The 21995-nt window shown below is 44.5% G+C and overlaps 1 protein-coding gene across 4 annotated transcripts in view; it reads left to right on the top strand.

Annotated features, from left to right (window-relative positions):
* The window catches only part of kcnq5a (potassium voltage-gated channel, KQT-like subfamily, member 5a), a 126322-nt gene that overhangs the window by 93437 nt on the left and 10890 nt on the right, over nucleotides 1-21995 (top strand). For 2 of the 4 annotated variants that reach the window (XM_083775874.1, XM_083775872.1), the window contains exons 5-11: nucleotides 77-202; nucleotides 4555-4665; nucleotides 5351-5446; nucleotides 9821-9915; nucleotides 10993-11019; nucleotides 19388-19653; nucleotides 20372-20480. In XM_083775874.1, coding sequence (XP_083632000.1) covers nucleotides 77-202; nucleotides 4555-4665; nucleotides 5351-5446; nucleotides 9821-9915; nucleotides 10993-11019; nucleotides 19388-19653; nucleotides 20372-20480 — 830 coding nt within the window. Of the gene's footprint in view, nucleotides 1-76; nucleotides 203-4554; nucleotides 4666-5350; nucleotides 5447-9820; nucleotides 9916-10992; nucleotides 11020-16607; nucleotides 16677-19387; nucleotides 19654-20371; nucleotides 20481-21995 lie in introns of all 4 variants that reach the window. The other 2 variants (XM_083775871.1, XM_083775873.1) reach the window with 2 other exon arrangements.

The following is a 21995-nucleotide window of genomic DNA, read 5'->3' as shown; positions in this document are numbered from 1 at the left end:
TGTGTGTGTGTGTGTGCGTGCGTGCGTGCGTGCGTGCGTGCGTGCGTGCGTGCGTGCGTGCGTGCGTGCGTTGTAGGAGCTAGTAACTGCCTGGTACATTGGTTTCCTGGTACTGATCTTCTCGTCCTTCCTGGTATACCTGGTGGAGAAGGAGTTCAACAAGGACTTTGCCACTTACGCAGATGCACTGTGGTGGGGCACGGTAAGAACACACACACACACACACACACACACACACATGTATATATGATGATTTGGGGTGTTACAGTACAGTACAGTCATTTCTCAACCATTTCGGACGCGGAACTTCTGGGGACCCCCCGGGGACCCCCACACAGCGTTGCACCTCTGACTTCACACAGGTGTGATTTTTTTATTTATAAATCACTGCTATTGGACACCCTTTACGTCTGTTTGTTGTTTTGAAAATATTAAACCAATGGAAATTTGGTTGGTTTTTTAATTTCCTGAAAAATGAACATTTTGGAGTTATGTCATTGATTACATTTATCTTATCACACATCAACAGATATTGTCAGTATCAACGTTAGCCTGACATATGGCACACATTTACACCACCAGAGGTTACTTGCACAATCTGTGCAAGTAACCTACTTGTTACTTGCACAGATTACGGCACAGCGGCCCACCAGAGAAGAATACCACTGTAATGTACAGTATACTAAATCCTTTGTCTTACGTGTTTGTAGCAGGTCCAATGAAGCCCTGAAATGTCACCCAAGTATGAGGTTGCTAATCCTACAGAAGCACTGTTTTGCTAAATTAAAAATGCTGTTAAGTTACAGACAAATCTTCTTCTGAACTTGAAAGTTAAAAATAGAAGTAGTATGCACCTTGTCACCCAGAGCAGAAGTTATGTTTGAAAAAGCCTTTCCTGAATCATTTGGGATTTTGAGATTTTGTCAGTTTATGTTTCATTAAATCCATTACAGATTAGATAAATTGCTAGGCTACCACCTTGCATTGCGTTCATCATCGTCACACAAATGCAGAGATAGACAGACTGACAAAATGTTTTAAAGACGTCGTTTAACCTAACCTAACAATAGATGCCAACAAGGCAGTGGCTCAGGGGTAGAGTGGCCGGATGGGAACCCCCCGTGCTCCCCCAGAGTTAGTGTCGAAGTGTCCTTGAGCAAGACACTGAACCCCTAATTGCTCCTGATGTGCTGGTTGGTGCCTGGCATGGTTTCAGTGTATGAATGGGTGAATTTAATGCACTGTAATCTCTGTAAAGCACCTTGGATAAAGGCGCTATATAAATGCACCATTTACCACAAAAATTGCACATTTTTGTGTATTTTATATCAAAAGTCCATAGAAATCCAATTTTAATTAGTTCCTTTGAACGAAAATGTGCTGCGTGATGACATAACAATGCCCTCATGAATACAAAATAATCTTGATTTCATTCACCTGTTTGATTCCCATTGCTGCACGTTCCTCCAAACACAGCTGAGATTACAGATCACATCCAGACAGTGTATTTGTATTACTAATTTTAAACTTAATCAGCACGCTTATATAGGTTAGAAATAAGCCACGTAGTAGCAAATATGCTGAGCTGACTGTCTCTCACTTGTAAACAAACAGACTCCACGCGGATGTAGCTAACACCCCATAGCCTGAAAGGGATGCAACGCTCTGATTGGTTAAGAAACACACAGGCTTCCGTTTCAGACTGAAACTTCAAAATAAAATTCCCCAAAAAGCCATTTCACTACATCTTTAATAATAACTCAAACCTCGCTCAAAGCAGCATATGAAAGAAGTCTGCCAGCGGCGTGAAACCAGTCCGTACATTGTCAGGCCGTGTAGCAGAGCTAAACACACCCCGGCTCATGTGCTTTCCTTGCATTTCTTTCAATGTCCCTACCCTGGGACAACTGTGAGTCAATGTCCCTACCCTGGGACAACTGTGAGTCAATGTCCCTACCCTGGGACAACTGTGAGTCAATGTCCCTACCCTGGGACAACTGTGAGTCAATGTCCCTACCCTGGGACAACTGTGAAACATTTCTATTTGCAGCTTGCTATGACATTATGACACCTGCATTGTCAAAACAGCAGGACAGTCACAGCTGGCTAGATCCCCCCATTTCCCCATGTCTAAAGCAACCATATCGGACACACAAAAAAGAAAACAAGAAAGAATCAATAAAAGTAATTTCCTGTGGCTGTGACCAGGTACTTACACATGTGAGGGAAGAGAGTGAAATCCATTATGTGGACTGCTACGAAGGACAATTTAGAATTGGGGCCTAAAATTCTATTACCATACAAGTAAGACGCGCAAACGCGGGAAGCGAACGCAGCTCGTGTGTGTGTGTGTGTGTGTGTGTGTGTACTACATGTGGTTGTTTGTGTGTGTGTGTGTGTGTGTGTGTGTGTGTGTGTGTGTGCTACAGCTGCGCCCTCTGGTGGCGGGCGGTTGGTGTCACAGCGGGACAGACACACAGACAGACAGACAGACAGACATGATCTGCATGGTCTCATAGTTAGTGCTCTTTGCGTTCGCAATCACTGCGTTCGCAACAACCACAATATGCAAGCAAGGCTGTTCTGCCTATCTCTCCTCCGCTACATTCAGCACCATGACATTGGGGACAGCGCCCGTGAACACACATTATACACATGCACGCATTCACACTTCGACAACTGTTACATTTTGGTTGTTTTATTCTCTCATTCTCCGGCTCCTGTCTGTATTGATTGATTGATTGATTGAAACCTTTATTTATTCTCGAAAAGAGCATTGAGGTTCGCCCTCATTTGCAATGCTGACGAGATCACATATATTAAAACAATTTAAGACAGATATAAAACACAAATCAAGTCTACACGTAAGGCATAGAGACATAATATACAGACAGTGAAACAAAACATAAGCTAAAAACAGTTACATATTGAGGTAGGGAGGTTCAGAAGCAGGTTATTAAATTGTCCATAATTATGAGTGTTCCATCAAGTAGGGGCATCGAAGCAGAAAGCAGATTTTCCGAGTTCAGACTGCACAGATCTAGTGTAAGCCATTCACTTGAACGGGTCTGACGAGTATTTATTTTCCAGTTTAGCAGCAACGTGATGGTAACTTCCGATCAATAGCTTTAAAAATAAACTGGTGCCAGTGCCTGGATCTCCTCTCAGAGAGAGAAGACCAACCTACCCTGTCATAGAGGGCACAATGGTGAGTGCTGTAGCTTTCACCAGTGATAAACCTAAGTGTATTGATAGCTCGGTAGAGAGAAAAATTATAAATTCAATAAATTGTATCCATGGAATGTTATTCATGGCGTGCGTGTGTGTGCGTGCGTGCGTGCGTGCGTGCGTGCGTGCGTGCGTGCGTGCCAAACAATTGCTTTTAACCAGCATGTTATCACTAATTGACTAAACATTTGGCTTATGCCCTTATACTGTACGTCCAAAGCAATACAGACTAAAGCCTAATATTTGACATTGCTGTTACACTAAAGAAGGAAATTAAAAAATTCCATTGTTTCATTTATAGGTTTGGTATATTTACCGTAGCCTTTAAACATGAAAGTGAACCAATGTAAAAACAATATTTAGTTCAGTTACTATGGTGACATACAAGCAACACACTGCAACTATCATTCACTCTCAAACTTCGATATCTGCTGCTGTGGGATTTATTTGCCCAAGAGACTTGAGGAACTTTTATATTTGTTTTGAGAGGTGATATTTTTGTATTACTATTATTCTTATTAAAAGTGATACTGCAATGTGTGGGTAGCCTGCACTAAATAATTTCACCCACTCTCTTACAACTTCTGATGTGATAGTACTTGCATTAGTTTAACTAAAGTTGTAATAACTAGCCATCTCAATGTTTCATGAAATGACAAACAACCTAACAGCAACTGCATGCTATCATTATTCATTACAGGAAAAGCATAATTAAGATTTGTGCTTATTTCAGCTTTGTAGTGTGATCCTTTTTTTTCTTCAGTCAGGCATGCAGTTTGTGTACAGTAGGTCTTACTCCTCCCAAATCATTAAAAATGCATGCATGGCCTGGGCCGTAGCTCAATGGTCCAGGCACCTTGACTGGTAATCCAGTCTGGCAGTGTGCCGCGGGTTCGACTCCCGATCCCGACGGCCTTTACTGCATGTCTTCCCCCCATCTCTCTCCCCATATTTCCTGTCAGCCTACTGTCTGTCCCTCCATAAAAACAATATATAAAATAAAGGCGAAAGCCACAATTTTTATTTTATTTTAATGCATGCAAAGCAATGCTTAGACATGATCTCAGTGTGTTAAAGAGTGTTCATTTAATACATTTCAGTTGTATACTCTTGACGGTAAATTTTAAACTATTTAGCAAATGGGACCAGTGGAACCAACTATAGATGCTGTGGCCAGTTATCATTCAGTGAGTATACTGTAGCACAGCGCTGTCATAGTGAGTATAGCACAGCGCTGTCTTAGCCAAGACCAGGGGTTCCAGTATGGCGCTTATACCGGCTGATCTCGTGGCTTACAGTACTGGTTGTTGACATTTGACCTCTCAGATCACCTTGACAACCATCGGCTATGGTGACAAGACGCCTCAGACGTGGACAGGACGCCTGCTGTCGGCCGGCTTCGCTCTGCTGGGGATCTCCTTCTTTGCCCTGCCCGCTGTGAGTCTCACACACACAGTTGGAGTCCCTTTTTCTGTAGTTTAATACACAGTCAAATACTCGGTGTGAACACAAACTGATACCGTCTTTGGTGGATATGTTTCGGTTTCGGTTTTTTTATGTACGATATGGTACGATATGGTCTTTCACTTTAGATGATGCTTGGACTGTTGGATATTTGTTTATGGGAAAATGTAGGGTAATTAAAAACAAACATCAACCACAGAGTTTATTCAGCACTGGTGATTTTACCATGTAGTGCTTTTATGTGCAATACAGATTACGGAGAGAGTGTGTGTGATGCTTTTCCAGATAAGCACATGATAAATTAAGCAGGAGGAGCGAGATCGAACTCGTTACTGTTAAACTTGGCTGACAGACTGTGGTTTTGTGCCAGCCGATACACAGTCTATTTGAAGACTGACGTAACTAGATTAAGCTGTGTTCATTTAAATTTCCACATTAGCTTTACTGAGGGAAACAGAGATTAAGGAGAGGAGTGTGTGTGTGTGTGTGTGTGTGTGTGTGTGTGTGTGTGTGTGTGTGTGTGTGTGTGTGTGTGTGTGTGTGTGTGTGTGTGTGTGTGTGTGTGTGTGTGTGTGTGTGTGTGTGTGTGTGTGTGTGTGTGTGTGTGTGTGTGCGTGCGTGCGTGCGTGCGTGCGTGCGTGCGTGCGTGTGTGGGTAGGGCATCCTAGGGTCAGGTTTCGCTCTGAAAGTCCAGGAGCAGCATAGACAGAAGCACTTTGAGAAGAGGAGAAATCCAGCCGCCAGTCTTATACAGGTAACGTGAACATACACACACACACACACACACACACACTCACAGAATTGAGAATTCAGGCCCTTCTCTTCTGGATGTGATTCTGAGTTTGACTGTGTGCATGTGTCTGTGTTGTCTGCATTTGTCTGTCTGTGCGTTTGTGTGTGCGTGCGTGCATATTTGTGAGACTTTGTCCTCTCATAGGGCCAATAGCAACACATGCTGTGGATTTATGAGTAGTTGCCATGCCAATTATTCCCAGAGTGTGCTCACCTCCATCATAACTCATTCTAACTGACAATACCTGAGTCATCCTTTACTAAATACCTGCTCCACATCTGTGCATGTGCGTGCAGCGTGCACATAATGTGAGCTCGCAAGTGCAGTTTTACATAATGAAAGGAAGTATAATGATAAAACAAGATGTATTGTTTTCTTCCTCAGTAAATGTGATATAACGTAATCCACTGTTATGCGTAAAGTTTGATTTGGCTGCTGTTGTGAGCACACATGGATGGAGTCAGAGTGCACACGCTCCAATCGCAGCGCAAAGCCATGCGTTTTGAGCTTGTATGTTACTTTAGAATTTGAATCCTGAAAAGTAACAGTTTTGGTTCCACCCGACAGAGACAATTTGTTACATTTTCGGCTGACCAATCAGCTTGAATGCTGCTTGTAATTCCCTCTCATTACTTCACTTTGTGTGGTCCAAGACTGCAATACACACCAATTGTAAAACATTTATGCAACTCTAAAAAGGTAATTAACAGTCAGCATTGTGAATGGATCCCTTATTATTAGCCATATTACTGTCTCTGCCGTTCCAAATGGAAAATTGCGTTTATTTAACGACATTATTTGAATTGCCGGTCACAGTAATTCAATTTGAGCACATGATAAACATTTAACACACTCGTTAGTGGATTAGTGTGTTTGTTTGTGTTTGTGTGTGTGTGTGTGTGTGTGTGTGTGTGTGTGTGTGTGTGTGGTGTGCGTGTGCGTGTGAAGTGTGCGTGTGTGTGTGTGTGTGTGCGTGCAGCGCGCACACTCTTGCTGTTTACCAAACTCTGCTTCTTATAGAGATTGTCAAATAAACCCGATATATTCCTTTCGTTGACAAACTGTGAATAATTAGGTATGGTGTATGAACAACGAACATTGGATACTAACGGCCTGTTTCCTGCCTGCCATTTACTCATCAACTCTTCTCCTCTGCTTTTGTTGTTGTCTCCTGTCTGATGCCATATGATTGTGTGAAAACACACTGTTCACTTAACAGCATACCTTGGACTATGATGGATTACTGTCATCATTGCCATGCTTAAACGGATATTTGGTCATTTTATCGTCTACTCAGACTTATGTGAACACCCCAGACAGTTTTTAAGTTGCTCGATTTGGTATTTAGATGAAATCTGAAATTAAAATCTGAAATTAAATTTTACCCTCGCGGGACGGAACATAAATTATACTTGATGGGCTGCAGGTGCGCGTTCAAGGGCGAGAGATCACAATAAAAATCCTAATCATTCTTCCTCCACACTGGGAGAAAAGCAGCATCTGAAAGTTTGATGGTACATGTTTTACACGTGAGTGCAGTGAGAACCTCTCCATTGCATGTTATGAGAGGCAGGGTTCCTGTGCTGCCGGCCTGCGCGCGCATGCTAGTGCTTATCAGTGTGACGTCGTCTGTTAAGGCATCTATAGGAAGGGGACGGGGAAGCTAAAATGAATATCAAATATCTAAATACTGAATCAAGCAACCTGAAACTGTCTGGGGTGTTGGTGTTCACATAAGACTGAGTAGACGATAAGATGAAAGTGAATTATCCCTTTAATATTATGATACTTGACTGAAACAACAAGCTTGAACTTGACTCGATTCAAATGCAATCGATATGTCCGCCAGGCCGGAAGGCCCAAAGGTGGAATTCACAATCGCATAAATCACGACTCTGGACTCGTGATGTGATGAACATGTACGACACCGATTTTTGTCTCCACCAGGCCGAAGGCATGTGGGGAGAGTATGTTTTGCACTTCGTCCGTCCGTGTGTCCGTCCGTGTGTCCGTGTGTCCGTGTGTCCGTGAACAGCTAATCTCGGCCACCGTTAACCCGGTCGATGCCACATTTTGCACACACACTCCCTGGATGCCAACGATGAACCTCTGCCCCAAACTTTCCAGAACGGCCTGTTATAGCGCCACCAGGAGGCCGCTTTGTGCAAAACAAGTTTTTTCACAGTACACCTACAGATTTTGTCCAAACATCACGCAAATTAGTACACAGTCTCTCTAGAGCCATTCAACGAAACGGGTCTTTCAGATTTCTCAGACTCCATCCTGATTGGTTAAGATTGGCTTCCAAAGTTCACAGGAGTGCTCAGTTTCAAACAAAATGCTGCAAATCATGAACACATCGCGTGATTTCCGTGAAATTGTGCACGCACATTCCCACTAGGCCGAGGACGAAATGCCACATGAACAATTTCAACTCAGCCTCAAGGTGGCGCTATAACTGGCCGAAAAATGTTTTTACCTCTAACTGCACGGATCTGTGGATAACCTGGTGGAGACCTGTGCCCAGAAGGGCACTTTTTCTAGTTCATACTTAATTCCGATTGGCTAATTCCCTTCCTAAATATATCAATTTTACGGTTATAATATGGATACTATACGGTAAAGTCCTCAGCGTGCGAGAGTACAAAAGTAATCACATGGACATGCATTTGATTACAGTACACTTTCACTCTCACTCTCTGGACAACCTGGAAGTCACTCAATAGACTTGGTGTGGGACAGGGGAGGTGCAAAGCACTGATGAAAGTCTGGAACTACACAACAGAAGACACGTGCAGCTGTGGATCAGTACAGACAATGTCCCACCTACTGGAATGTGCCGACGCCCCCCGTGCAGTCCATAAGACCTGGCAGAACCCACCCCATCAGCTGTGGCCTTGTCCCCGATATTGGCAGAACGACATCTGAGATTGCTACGGACTCGAAGAAGAAGACTCTCAGTTTCAAATAGATAAATGACTCTCAGTGAGAGATGAGTTGAGAGATAAGATGAGATGAGATGTAGTTTTATTATTGATTTGATTAGCCAAAGTATAAAATAATGCTTTTTAGCTAACATCTAAAATGACACAGATGCTTTCCCGGTTTTAATGGGTGGCCCGTTAACCCAATGAGCTTGGATGTCTGTCTTGGATGTGTCTTCTGTCTTGGATGTGTCTTCTGCATTGGATGTGTCTTCTGCATTGGATGTGTCTTCTGCATTGGATGTGTCTTCTGCATTGGATGTGTCTTCTGCATTGGATGTGTCTTCTGTCCATTCTGTCTTTGTTCTGCCCATCATGTGTGTTGTTCTGTCAATGGTGTCTGCTCTCCGCGGTCTCTCCTCTTGTTTCCTTTGACAGGTGGACAGACAACTGCAAAGCTTGGCTTGCTGTGTTTAATAACATAACCTGTATCACGCACACACGTGTGTGTGTGTGTGTGTGTGTGTGTGTGTGTGTGTGTGTGCGCGCGTGTGTGCGTGCGTGCGTGCGTGTGTACAGTATATTTGTTGTGTGTCTTTCTGTGTGCCTGTCTGCAAATATATCACACATTCACCATGCATGTGAATATACAGCCCCTTTTCCCTTACTATCTTTGTGCCATTGCTCCTCTCCTGTCTGTCTGTCTGTCTGTCTGTCTGTCTGTCTGTCTGTCTGTCTGTCTGTCTGTCTGTCTGTCTGTCTGTCTGTCTGTCTGTCTGTCTGTCTGTCTGTCTGTCTGTCTGTCTGTCTGTCTGTCTGTCTGTCTGTCTGTCTGTCTGTCTGTCTGTCTGTCTGTCTGTCTGTCTGTCTCTCTGTCTCTCTGTCTCTCTGTCCCTCCGTCCGTCCCACTCGTCCATATGTCTGCCTGTCCATGTCGGGCTCCCCTCTCCCTTCCCCAGGCAGCTTGGCGTCTCTACTCCACAGAAGGAGCCCGTCCGTACCTCCGAGCCACCTGGCATCACTACCAAAGTGCCCTCCCTCCCCTCAGGCATGTATCCCCCCCCCCCCCTCCACCACCACCACCGACCACCACCTTCCTCCCTGAACGCCCCCCCCCCTCCCCTCCCTCCCCCCGATGCCTCAACACCACCCGAAGTACTAATCCTCCTCTTTTTGTTTTTATTTTTCATTCCTCCTCTCATTTCTCACCTTTGACCCTTGACACTTTGTTTTCGGTTTGCTCTCTCTTTCTCTCTCTCTCTCTCTCTTTCTCTCTCTCTCTATTTCTTCCCCCCTCTCTTATTTCCTCTACCACCCCCCTTCCCCCCGCCCCCTCATTCTTCTTATATTTTATTTACTTTTGTTTCCCCCCCACCTCATCTGTTATTCATCCTGTCGACTCTGCACGTAGTGTGTCTGGCGTAGTTATGCTGCTGATGAGAACTCGGTTTCCATAGCAACCTGGAAGCCTCATTTGAAGGCGTTGCATACCTGCAGCCCCGCCAAGTAGGTAACAAGAGAAACTCACCAACATGGCCGCTTAGCGCTACATCCGCCCCTGTACTCCCCTTCCTCCTCTTTCCTGCGCCCTTTCAGCCTGCTCCTCGTTGGTGCCTGTACGCCCTCGTCGGTAGTGGCTGCAACCTTTCCGTCTCCTGTGAATGTGATTGTCGTGGTTGCTGCACTTTCGTTCGTTATTCTTCCGACCTTTTTTCTTGTCATATTTATGCATGGTGGTTTAGCATGCATGCGCTTTCCCGCAGCGATTCCATGCCGATTCACACTGATGAAATGTAGTCACACATGTTTGAACCTGCACCACAGAAATCCTGAGCTTTCATTTAACTCGGAAAAACACTGTTGTAAGGGTCAGAGTTAAAGCTCAAGGTTTTACTGTGTGGGAGCAATCTTGGTGCAAGAGCTTTCTTCTCCCACTATAGCCACTGAGCAGCTTCCCTGGTGCACAAGGGCAGATCAATGGCACCGGTGCACTACTGCCATTCACTTTATTACAGGTGGACATGAAACATGTCAGAACATTTAGAACATCCTGTCGTCCATGACAAAGTACATCTACACTGTGCGCCTTTGCCATCTTTGTGTTCTGCTTGGTCGCAAATACATTCAGAATCTTTCATCTTCTTTATTCAATAACACACGACATGCACACACACACACACACACACACACACACACACACACACTCACACACACACACACACACACACACACACACACACACACACACACACACACACACACACACACACACACACACACACACACACACACACACACACACAATGATACATGGTATAGGCAACCACATCTGTCTCTTTGCCTTTTTCCTGCTGCTAGCCAATGCTTCATAATAGCCTAACCTTGCATGGCTTATCTTTTGGTGCATGCTGCTGCTGGTGCTGTCCCTGCAAACATCTCTCTTGCGTTGAGCTGTAAGTGACATCATGTGACCTGCTCTGCTCTGCTCTGCCTGCTGCCTTCCCTGTTAGTGGAATGTTGTAGAATCTGACAGAAAACTGATCTCTCTCCCTTTGTCTCCTCTACATCCACTAACACCTGAAGGAAAGAACAGGGAGATACGACATACAGGTTTGTAAGATACCCATACCTCTCTCTCTCTCTCTCCCTCTCTCTCTCTCTCCCTCTCTCAGGGTGCGTTCGGAAATGCGCACCGGGAATGTGGTCAGTTTGTTGAGTGTGGTGGGCTGTGACGTCACAAAGTGCGTTCAGTGTGCCTTATTTACGAACGACCACAGCTGTGACGCATTCACACGAATCACACTGGACAACCCCAGCTTCAGGGTAGGGTCGCTCAGTGCGGGCACTCGGCACACCCGGTGCGCACCGCACTGGATTTTCGAACGACAACGCACGGAGTGCACTGAATAAACGAACGACAAGAGAGCACACCAGTGCGTTCAGGGCGCATATCCGAACGCACCCTCAAATTCCAATACTATAGATTTCACACTAACGTCCTCCACTTAGTGTCTATAGTTGCTCTTCCGAGCGAGGAGGCGAGGATTATATACCAGTCCAGAGGAATGGAGCAGGTTGGACTAAATAATATAACCAAATGCCAAAATTCAAATCGTTGCCTCCCCACCTCCTCCATCCCCCACACTGTATTTCTTTATAATATGCTTAGGAATTGAACTTTATGACATATCTACAAGCTCACAATGCCTCGTGATGTGACTCATCGTGAGCTTGTAGATCTGCTATTTCCAAATGGTTGAAATGTAGGGCTGAAGTGGTTAATGTATGTTTTGTAATAATAATCGAAATATACAAAGTAACTAGTATAGCTAAAGTTTTCAAATAGTGTAGTAAAAGTACAATATTTGGATCTGAGATGTGGAGTAGAAGTAAATGTATTGGACATTTTAAATACACAAGTAAAGTACAAATACCTCAAAAGTGTACTTAAGTACAGTAAATAAGTAGGCTAAATGTACTTTCCACCACTGGTAAATGAATATCAATCAAGCCATTATTAAATGTGTTGCTATAGTAGCTTTGATCTGATATTATTCTGATATGAACTTCAGTATTTCTTCCAGTTTAATCAAGTGGGACACTCACTCTCAGGCCGTTGACACACACCACCATGCAATGCACTGTTTACATTATTAAAATATGAGCCGTTCTTCTTCTCTAAATCATCCCTCTGAAGTCTTTGGGACCCCATCTCCCCCATCTCCTTCCCATATCCCGAGGAGGCAACCTTTTGTATCCAGGGATGTGTAGAAAACCTCTGAATCATCCATGTCACCTTTGTGTATATGCCTATGCCTAGTTCAGACCACAGTGAGCTTCTGCTGGGGTGCTGCTCTGTCTCACCACAAAACATGAACATTCCTCAACCTTTTCACACACTTTCTGCTGGCTCTGACTCACACTGCAGCAAGATCACTCACCGCCATAGTCCAGCGATTCTCAACCTCTGGACCGGGTACTGCAAGTGGTTTTCCAAATAACTGGCAAACACTGAGATTTTAATGATAGGATAGCGTTGATATAAAAATCACACCCGTGTGAACTGAGTGGTCCCCCCCCCCCCCCTCTCTCTCTCTCTCTCTCTCATTAGCAGGCAACAGTGCAGCACTATCTCTCTCTCTCTGTTTCTGGCACAACAGCGCCACTTTTGGTACTGGTGCTCATAGTCACACACCTCAAGCTGAACTAATCATAGCGGAAGAACAGGCTGGATTTAGGGCAGGGAGGAGCACCACAGAACAGATATTCAACCTGAGGATTATCTGCGAGAGATATCTCCAGCATCAACAACACCTTTACCACGTGTTTATAGACTTCAAGAAAGCCTTTGACCGGGTATGGCATGCTGCGCTGTGGGCGACCATGAGGAAATATAACATCAGCCCTAACCTTGTCAATGTCATACAACAACTGTACAACAAAGCTATCGGAGACTGGTTCAGGACAACAATTGGAGTGCGCCATGGATGCCTTCTCTCACCCATCCTCTTTAACATTTTTCTGGAGCGTATCATGACGGATGCCCTGACAGACCATGAAGGAACTGTCAGTATAGGAGGCAGACCAATCACCAACCTCCGCTTTGCGGATGACATTGATGGGCTAGCTGGAGAAGAAAAATAACTTGCCAGCCTAGTGGAAAGGCTTGACAACACTTCCCGAGCCTATGGAATGGAAATCCATGCAGAAAAAACAAAAATGATGACCAACAACGTCAGCGGCATACATCCAAGTCAACGGACAGTCACTGGACACGGTCTCCAGTTTCAAATATCTTGGAGCAATCGTGTCCGATGAAGGATCCAAACGGGAAGTCCTTGCCAGAATTGCGCAAACAACTGCTGCCCTGGCAAAACTCAAGCCCATTTGGAAAGATAAAAACATCAGTCTGGCATCAAAGGTTAGACTACTGCGATCACTTGTCATGTCAATCCTTCTATATGCTTGTGAAACTTGGACCCTTACAGCTGAACTCCAGAGGAGAATACAGAGCATGGAGATGAGATGCTACCGAAGACTCATGGGTATCTCCTACACCCAACACGTCACAAACGAGGAAGTACGGCAAAAGATCAGCCAAGCCATTGGCCCACATGATGACCTTCTTACTACTGTCATAAAACGTAAACTGAGGTGGTACGGACACATCACCAGATCCTCAGGCCTTGCAAAGACCATCCTGCAAGGCACCGTACGAGGTGGCAGGAGAAGAGGGAGACAAAAGAAAAGATGGGAAGATAACATCGGAGACACTTGAAACTCAGTGAGGCAATGAGAGCTGCCGAGGACAGAGAGGGATGGAGAGAGCTGGTCAACAGATCGTCTGTGGTGCCCCAACGACCCTCCGGGGTTACGGGATAGGTGAAGGTGAAGTCACACACATGAACACACACATGAACACACGGTTGAACACACAGTTGAACACACGGTTGACACGGACATTGCTGTTCCTTGGAGTGGTTGCACCACTCAAAAATAAAAAGTTAAAAGAAGGAACATAAAAAATGAGGGACGCCTCATGGGGGGGGGGGGGGCATGCTTAAAGCAGACATAAAAAGTCCATAGATTTGGCTGCCACGTGCTGAGTTTTGGGAGGGCATGTTGATTTTTGGGAACTTGCTAATTTCTGGGGGGCGCTTGAACAAGACAAACAATAAAATTCCATAAACTTGGCTGCCACATGATGTCATGTCTGAAAGACAGCCATTGCAGGGGATAGCGCCCCTCAATCATATGTTGGTTCCATCGATCCAAGTCGCAACACAATCAATTGAGTGATCATTATTAATTTATTAACATACTGTAAACAGGCCCACCCATTTCACCACTTAACACTGAACACTTTTAAGATTTACAAGTGGGCTCAGATGCAGCAAAGGTTGAGAACAACTGCCATAGACAATGCATGAAGCACACAACTTTCTCAGAATGCGGAAGTGGAAAACTGACCTCTGTGTAAATTCAACATGAAAATGTAATGTTTAAATGTAATTTAATATTCTCAGGCTTAAATGAACACTCTGGATAATGATACTGTTATGCTGTGTGTAGCTTTACAGTCAAAATGGTGACAATTTTACAAACTGGAACATCATTGTTGAGGAAGAGATATCTTTCCCTCTTTTCACATCTATCTCGGTGCACTTGACTGTTACAAGAAGAACCGTGGCTCATCTCTCTGTCTGTTAATGTAAGGGGTGATCTGTGAGGGGCGTGTGTGTGTGTGTGTGTGTGTGTGTGTGTGTGTGTGTGTGTGTGTGTGTGTGTGTGTGTGTGTGTGTGTGCTCGCGCGCGTGTGTGTGCGTGCGTGCGTGCAGACAGGAGTCTGTACCATGTCTGTGCACCATGACGCACTTTTTCCATTCGGTTGGTATTTATGTAACTCATCAAACAAGTCAACGAGAGAGAGAGGGGGAGATAGGGAGGGAGGGAAAGACAAGAGAGAAGATGGAAAGAAGAAAAGATGAGCGAAGGGCAGAGGGAGAGAGGAATAGAGCAGGAGAGACTCAGATATAGATGGAGAGAAAGAGAAAGATACAGAGAGAAAGAGATGGAGAGGGCACGGGACAGAGAATGTTATAAGACAGACAAGAGACAGAGAGAAAAAAGAATGAGAAAAGAATGATGATGCAGAGGGTAAACGGCAAAGTTGAGAGAGCAGAGAGAGAAAGAGTGAGGGAGAGAGAAAGAGTGAGGGGGAGAGAGAGAGAGAGGGGGGAGGGGGAGTAAGTGAGGGGAGAGAGACACTCATAAGAAGGCAGTGGTAGTAAGAGAGACAGAGCGTGTGTGTGTGTGTGTGTGTGTGTGTGTGTGTGTGTGTGGTACAGAGAGATTTGTGAGTTTAATTATGTTAGTATGTTATTGGTTTTACAGTGTAGTGCTTCTTTGGCAATGGTTATTGGCCTTGTGTTTAGCCAACAACTTTTCTGGCATTTAGATTTAAGACTGCCAGACACGCACACGCACACACACACACACACACACGCATGCAGCCCCCCCCGCGACACACACACACACACACACACACACATGCACACACACACACACACACATACAGACACATTGGCATAACACTCCCATTCTCACATACTGTACACTCGTACACAGGCATGTACAGTATGTAACTATTCAAGCAATTTTGATAGACACAAACGCTAATGTGCACGCAGACATAGACAAACATTGAGACTAACACAAACAGTTACACTCGTCCCATTATAGACATATTATTATATATTTATTATTATATATATTTTAATTAGAAAACCGCTGCATCCTCATATTCATTCCAAATACCCACAATGCCTAATTGGACTCTCCAACCTGTTTAATTAATCATGTTTGTGCTTTCTTATGAACTTCTATTGTGGCTAACTAATTACACATTTACTGAAGGCTGCTCTGTGGTAGGTGCACGCTGCAATGTCCCCAGTGTCTATTTAACATGGAAAGTGTAAAAATGTACACAGCGAGCAAAAGCAAAAGAGCAAAGCAATAAATCATGGACTAAGCTAGGGAATGCTGGATATTGCCAATTAGAATTATGATATGGAGGATAACATGGACATAATTGAGTGTTATTTTAGACAGGCTACATGGAATGGTATGAAACGTGTGTGTGTGTGTGTGTGTGTGTGTGTGTGTGTGTGTGTGTGTGTGTGTGCATATCTTTAGTCTGAACTCGTACTATAGTGACGAGTTGGGGGAAGAATCTGGCCTTGCATCACTCATTTGAAGCAATGGGACCCCACTATCTTTCAACAGTTTTTCAGCAACTCACAGCAACCTGTAATAGGCAAGTGTGCCGGTGAGGACTATAATTACTGAAAATTATATACAATACTTGAGTAGATGTAAATACTTACACTTGCAAATAGGTGCACGTCATCGAGTCCTGTCCCAACTCAACACCTTGTTTGATACAACAGGTGTGAGAATGTGGTCGTGTGTGTGTGTAAGTCCATCCTATCGATCTAAACCCTTGAATTATTGACACTAGAAATCCTGATCATTAAACCCAACCCCACGGGTTTTAACCAAAGAACAGAACATCTCTGTCCTCCCTCTTTCTCTGTTAACCTCTTTCTCCTCCTTATTTCCTCCCTGATACCCCTCCATCGGTCCATGCGTCCGTCCATCCTAATTCCATCCATCCCTTCTTCATTCCTGCGCTCTAGTAAGGGTCGTAGAAATAGGAGGCTCTCCCGAATCCGAAGGTATACACGTATCTTTTGGAAATATAGGAGGTAAACACCCCCCGGCCCCCCCGCCCCACCACTCAATACCAGCATCCTTTTGTTTGCTCATGCCTGATTTGTACTTGACGGTGTTACGTGTGCGACGCATTGTGAGCTTGTAGGTCTGCTATTTTCAGAACGTAACACTGTCATACAACAGTATAAATTAAACTTCAGTCATATGACCTGTGGGAATGACCAAACTAACCGCATTGTCGCATTGAAGAGTGCTTCCTGTAGCCTATGTGTGTCTGATACTTATATGCTGCCTGTGCATGGGAACATCACTTAAAAACACATACAACCTGACGTCCCTATTTTGGGCGCGTCATTTGGCGAATATTCAATACTAAAACATTCTCTTCTTCTTTTCTCATATGGGAGAGGAAAGTCTCTATGCCAAAATGTGGCTGTTTGATATAGCTTTTGGTCCACATTCTCCACGTCCCGGTGAGACAGAGAGAGCAGAGGACATATCAGAGCCCATTTTCTTTGAGAATTGAAGCTACTGAAACCTACTGTATAACCCCAAGTTTCAGTGTTAAGCCCGATTCATACTCCGTCATATGACCTATATAGGCTCACAATGTGTTGCATGCGCAATGCAACGTGAGCTTATAAATGATGCTTACATCCAGCGTGCGAGGCGGTCGTAGTACATAGCATTAATTAGGCATATATAAACTTTGTTTCCAGTGCCAGTGTTTTAAATCCTTTATCCAAATCGGTTGTCAATCCAGTGGCCTTTGTCGCAGGACTCTTTGGGCATGACCTCTTCCAAGTCAGATCTTTGACCTCTCTCATTTCTGTCCCTTAATGCCGTTTGCCAGCTGTTTACAGAGAATAGAGGAATACTTGAACTATGTTGACCCCCACTTTTTTTTTTTTACTGCACTTGACTGCATAACCGGAGGGGCAAACGAGCTTTGTTCATAACGGACATCGCGCTAGTTTGGAGATTGAAATCTCAAAGTCAAATCTTAAAAAAATTATGATTTATATTTTATTTCGCTTTTTCTTTTCAAAGTAGAATCTCAATGAATATGATGTCTTACATCAGGGGTGACCAAAGATTTTATATGGCCCTCGGCTTTACATTCAAGTTTTTTAATTAACCTGGGCATTTCCCAGAGTATAATAAACAAACAAAGGATTCTTTGTTCCTTGTTGTCTCATTCTGAAGGGGTCAAAGAAAGGCTATTTTATTTGATGTTTTTACCTTGCACGCCTGGCTACATTTGGTAATGTGAAATAAGGCTGAAAACTGGCTGAGTTATTTTTGTGTTTTGTTCACGGCACTGTCGGCACACCTAACAAAATACCATTGTTATTAAATATTGATGATGATAGTTACATAAAATCATTGTTATAGTCCGAAGGCACATTATGTAAGTCGAGGAGATGTATTTGGCCCTTGGGTACTTTAAAAACTTCTAATATGCCCCCCTTTGAAAAAGGTTTGGACACCCTTACATGATTGTTTTGGGCATGTTTCCCCAATATAGTTGCTTTAATCATACGGTCATCATAAATATGTAATACTTTTGACCCACTTTTGGCTTACTTTTATGCCTGATGTTCCTCATTGTTAATTTATCCTTTTGTAACTCTGAGTGTACAAATGTAACCATTTCATTTAATAAAATTCATATAAGAGTCAAAACTTTAAATTAGAGTTTTCCCCTTTGTGGATCTTTAAAAATGTGTTCTGCAGATAGTACTTTGCAGAAAGTGCTTTATAAATAAATCACGAAGCACATTATATAATATAATAAATAATGTAGCTCCAGGGAATTAAATAAACTTTAATCCACCAAAGAAACATTCTTTATTCTATCGTTGATGCGACGTCCATGTACTTGTAAAGGCAAACTTGAGATCGACCACTGTATTTATGAAAACTGCATTCTGCTGTAGTAACCCACTTTCTCTCACAGAAGTTACCTTACGTTACCTCTGTACCTCTAGTTTAACCAGCATGCAGTGTTGGCCGTTCCAGTCTTAAGCCTAATTCATGCTTTGGTGAAAAACTGTCACAACAAAAACAATGTATTATCTTTTTTTATTTATTGACTTTGTTTTCATTGTGTGACATTTTTGAGCCAAAGCATACAGTAAATAAGGCTCTAAGCGGTGTTTGCGTGGTGGCTGGTGTTACAGTAATTGTCCTGGTTGGAATAGAAGAGTGAAGTGCTGCTGGTCATGGGCCGTCTGCCTGTGTTCTTTGGGTTTTGGAGCATGACAGATGGATGGATGATGTTTGGGTTGAAGGAAATAAGGCAAAGAGTTGTGTCTGTGCACTGAACTCTTCACACTCTCTGAGGGGAAATAGGTGTTGACAACCTCTCTTACTTACCTCTTTCTTTGTTTTTTTTTCTATCTCTATCAACCCCATTCTATAACCCCCTGTCTCTTTCAACATCTCTCTCTCTCTGTCTCTCTCTCTCGCTCCCTGTGTCTGTCGTTCTCTCCTATACACTCCCTACCTTGTTTTGCTCTCTTTGCATCACAATTCCATATTCTCTCTATTTTGTCCTGCACTCTCTCCTCTTGTGTCTCCCATTCTTCCTCACCCGGTCTCTCTTCCTCTCTCACCTCTCTCGCTCCTCAATCTGTCCTTGCTTCCACCTCTCCGCCGCTCTTCTTGCCTCTCTGTCGATCCTCTCCGTCGGGGTCCCCTTCTCCCCGCACTGGCTCTCTGTCTGTCTCTCTCCATCCAGTCAGAAGCTCAGCTTTAAGGAGCGTGTGCGCATGGCAAGCCCGCGCGGTCAGAGCATGAAGAGTCGCCAGACCTCCGTCAACGACCGCCAGCCACGCTGTTCTCCTGGCAACGAAACCGGCGGCAGCATGATGGGGTCAAGTGGGGGCGGGGCCGAGGTGTCTACAGGTGGGCCCGCCAAGGTGCAGAAGAGCTGGAGCTTCAACGACCGCACGCGCTTCAGGCCCTCGCTGCGTCTGAAGGGCCAAACCCGCCCTGCCCCTGACGGTGAGCTGCAGTGTTGTGTGTGCGTGCGTGCGTCTGTGCGTGCGTTTGTGTGTGCGTGCGGCCGAGTGTGTGTGTACCTGCTGCTGTTATTGTCCATGTCAGTTTTCACATGTCATGTTCTCCAGCCCGCTACATGAGAAGTGGATCAGACCACAACATGAACAATGCTCCCCTCTCTCACTCTCTCTCTCTCCCCTTGTCTCCGTCACTTGCACTCTCTTTCCATCATAATGATCTGTCTGTCATAATTCATTTCATACAGTGTCTCTCTCTCTCTCTCTCTCTCTCTCTCTCTCTCTCTCTAATTATTGGCTGTACTGGGGATGTATGCTGTACAGATTGGAGATTTTTACTGTTACTAATGTTTTTCAAAATGATAAAAAATGCCAAATAAGATTAGTCATAAGGCATAAGATGCTGTGCAAAACAGGACTAGTGTTCATTAAACTCTTAAACGAACGCGGCCAATGCTCCAGATTTCACTGAGCTGGCCTGGCAGAACATTACCCATTCCTCAAGACAACTGTCCAAAGCGGCACATAAATTCTCACACCTTAGAAGCCAAAAATGTATCACTTTTAAAACATTCTCAGAGATCCCTGCCGAGAAATGGCTACACACTGCACCCAAAATGTGTTTTATGTCTTTGGAGACTGGAAGTGATTTTCTGCGGCGGGGCACATTAGTTGACGCGTCATCTGCCCTGTCTGTCTCCCAGTAGACGGAGCCATGACCACGGAGGATTCCTTTGATGAGAGGGGTTGCCATTGTGATGTCACCGTGGAGGACCTTTCAAATTCACTCAAGGGGGTCATCAGAGCTGTCAGGTGAGTGTGACGTTTGAGACATTTTTCTGGGAGAGTTACTTGTCCTTTAGAGGAACTGCCACAGAATCATAGGCACAGGAGGGGGGTCAGAAGGGTCTGAATGTCCCCACACTATTGGGGGACACTATTACGATCGACTGGTCTATTTATTTAGGTATTTATTTATGTTTTCCGACCGGCGCCGGCCTAGCGCATCGGTACATGCTTGCCCCTTCGCCATAATGAGTAACGTTCTGTTACCGGCTACGTGCAGTTGCTCTCTCAGTCTCAACTCAATCAACTACAGTAGGTGCCAGACAAGGCAAGCTAATTCGGCTGAATGGCCGAAGGGCACCTTTTTCCAGTCAATAGAATGTGCAGACAGAGTTCTACATAGTCCACCCATGCACTCTTGTACACCCTTTAAGCTGGCGGAATGCCTGACTTATACGATCATAACACGTCACATTACGATGCTATTTCCGGCGAGTATAAATTAAACATAAGGCCTGGCTCGAGACACTCCATAAAACACCAGGCTCTGTGTCTTTTCATTCATCTGCTGTACATTCTGCTATTCCTAACAGCCTAGACACTCTCTCTCTCGCACGCACGCACGCACGCACGCACGCACGCACGCACGCACGCACGCACGCACGCACGCACGCACGCATGCATGCATCCACGCGCGCACACACACACACACACACACACACACACACACACACACACACACACACACACACAGAATGGAGAATGACTTGAAAGACCATGGGGAAATGGTAGAACATGTCAGTGTCATACCGGGGATATTGTAAACATATGGCAGCAAGCCTTCTGCTTATGTATTTGATGCACGTATCCATCACATATGTTGTACGCCAGGAATGTACAGTATTCTCTAATGCATTCAAGTACATTCTTTACCTGTTGTAGACCCAGAGTAAGACGGTGGTTTTGAGACACTTAAGCCCCAGCATCCGTATTTACAGAAAATAGTTTGACGATCGTCTGTTTTCAGCGAAAATATTTAATGCACAGCGAGAATAGAAAGTTCACTAGCATAGAGCCCAGAGAGACTCTGCTCAACAACATATGCGGTTAAAATGATATCTTCCCCTCCGGCTGGCAGAAATACTATATGATGTTAATATCAGATCAGATCCCCTGCTGTGATGGACATGGATTTAGTTTGAAAAATACATGAAGAAGAAACACTGAAAAGGAATCAGTGGGACTCCGAAAACACACACACACGCACGCACACACACACACACAGACCAGACCCCTTGCTGAAAACACCTAAGGCATGACTCTGAGCCCTCACAGCGGTGGAGCATAGAAATAAGGAAAGAAAGATGAACACCCGTCCCGCACACACGCCATGGCAACCATGCATGCTACACATGATATATGTGTGTGTTTGTGCGTGCGTGCAGGGTGTTTTGTATCACTGTCTTTTCAACTGGTTATTATATCAGCTTACTGCAATCATGTGAGAACCAAACCATCTTGGTTTTCCTGACCCCCTCAAAT

Source organism: Protomyctophum parallelum (assembly GCF_964188405.1).
Source record: "Protomyctophum parallelum genome assembly, chromosome: 10".
Taxonomy (NCBI): Eukaryota; Metazoa; Chordata; class Actinopteri; order Myctophiformes; family Myctophidae; genus Protomyctophum; species Protomyctophum parallelum.
The sequence above is the reverse complement of the archived record's forward strand: the minus strand, read 5'-3'. Positions and strand labels throughout refer to the sequence as shown.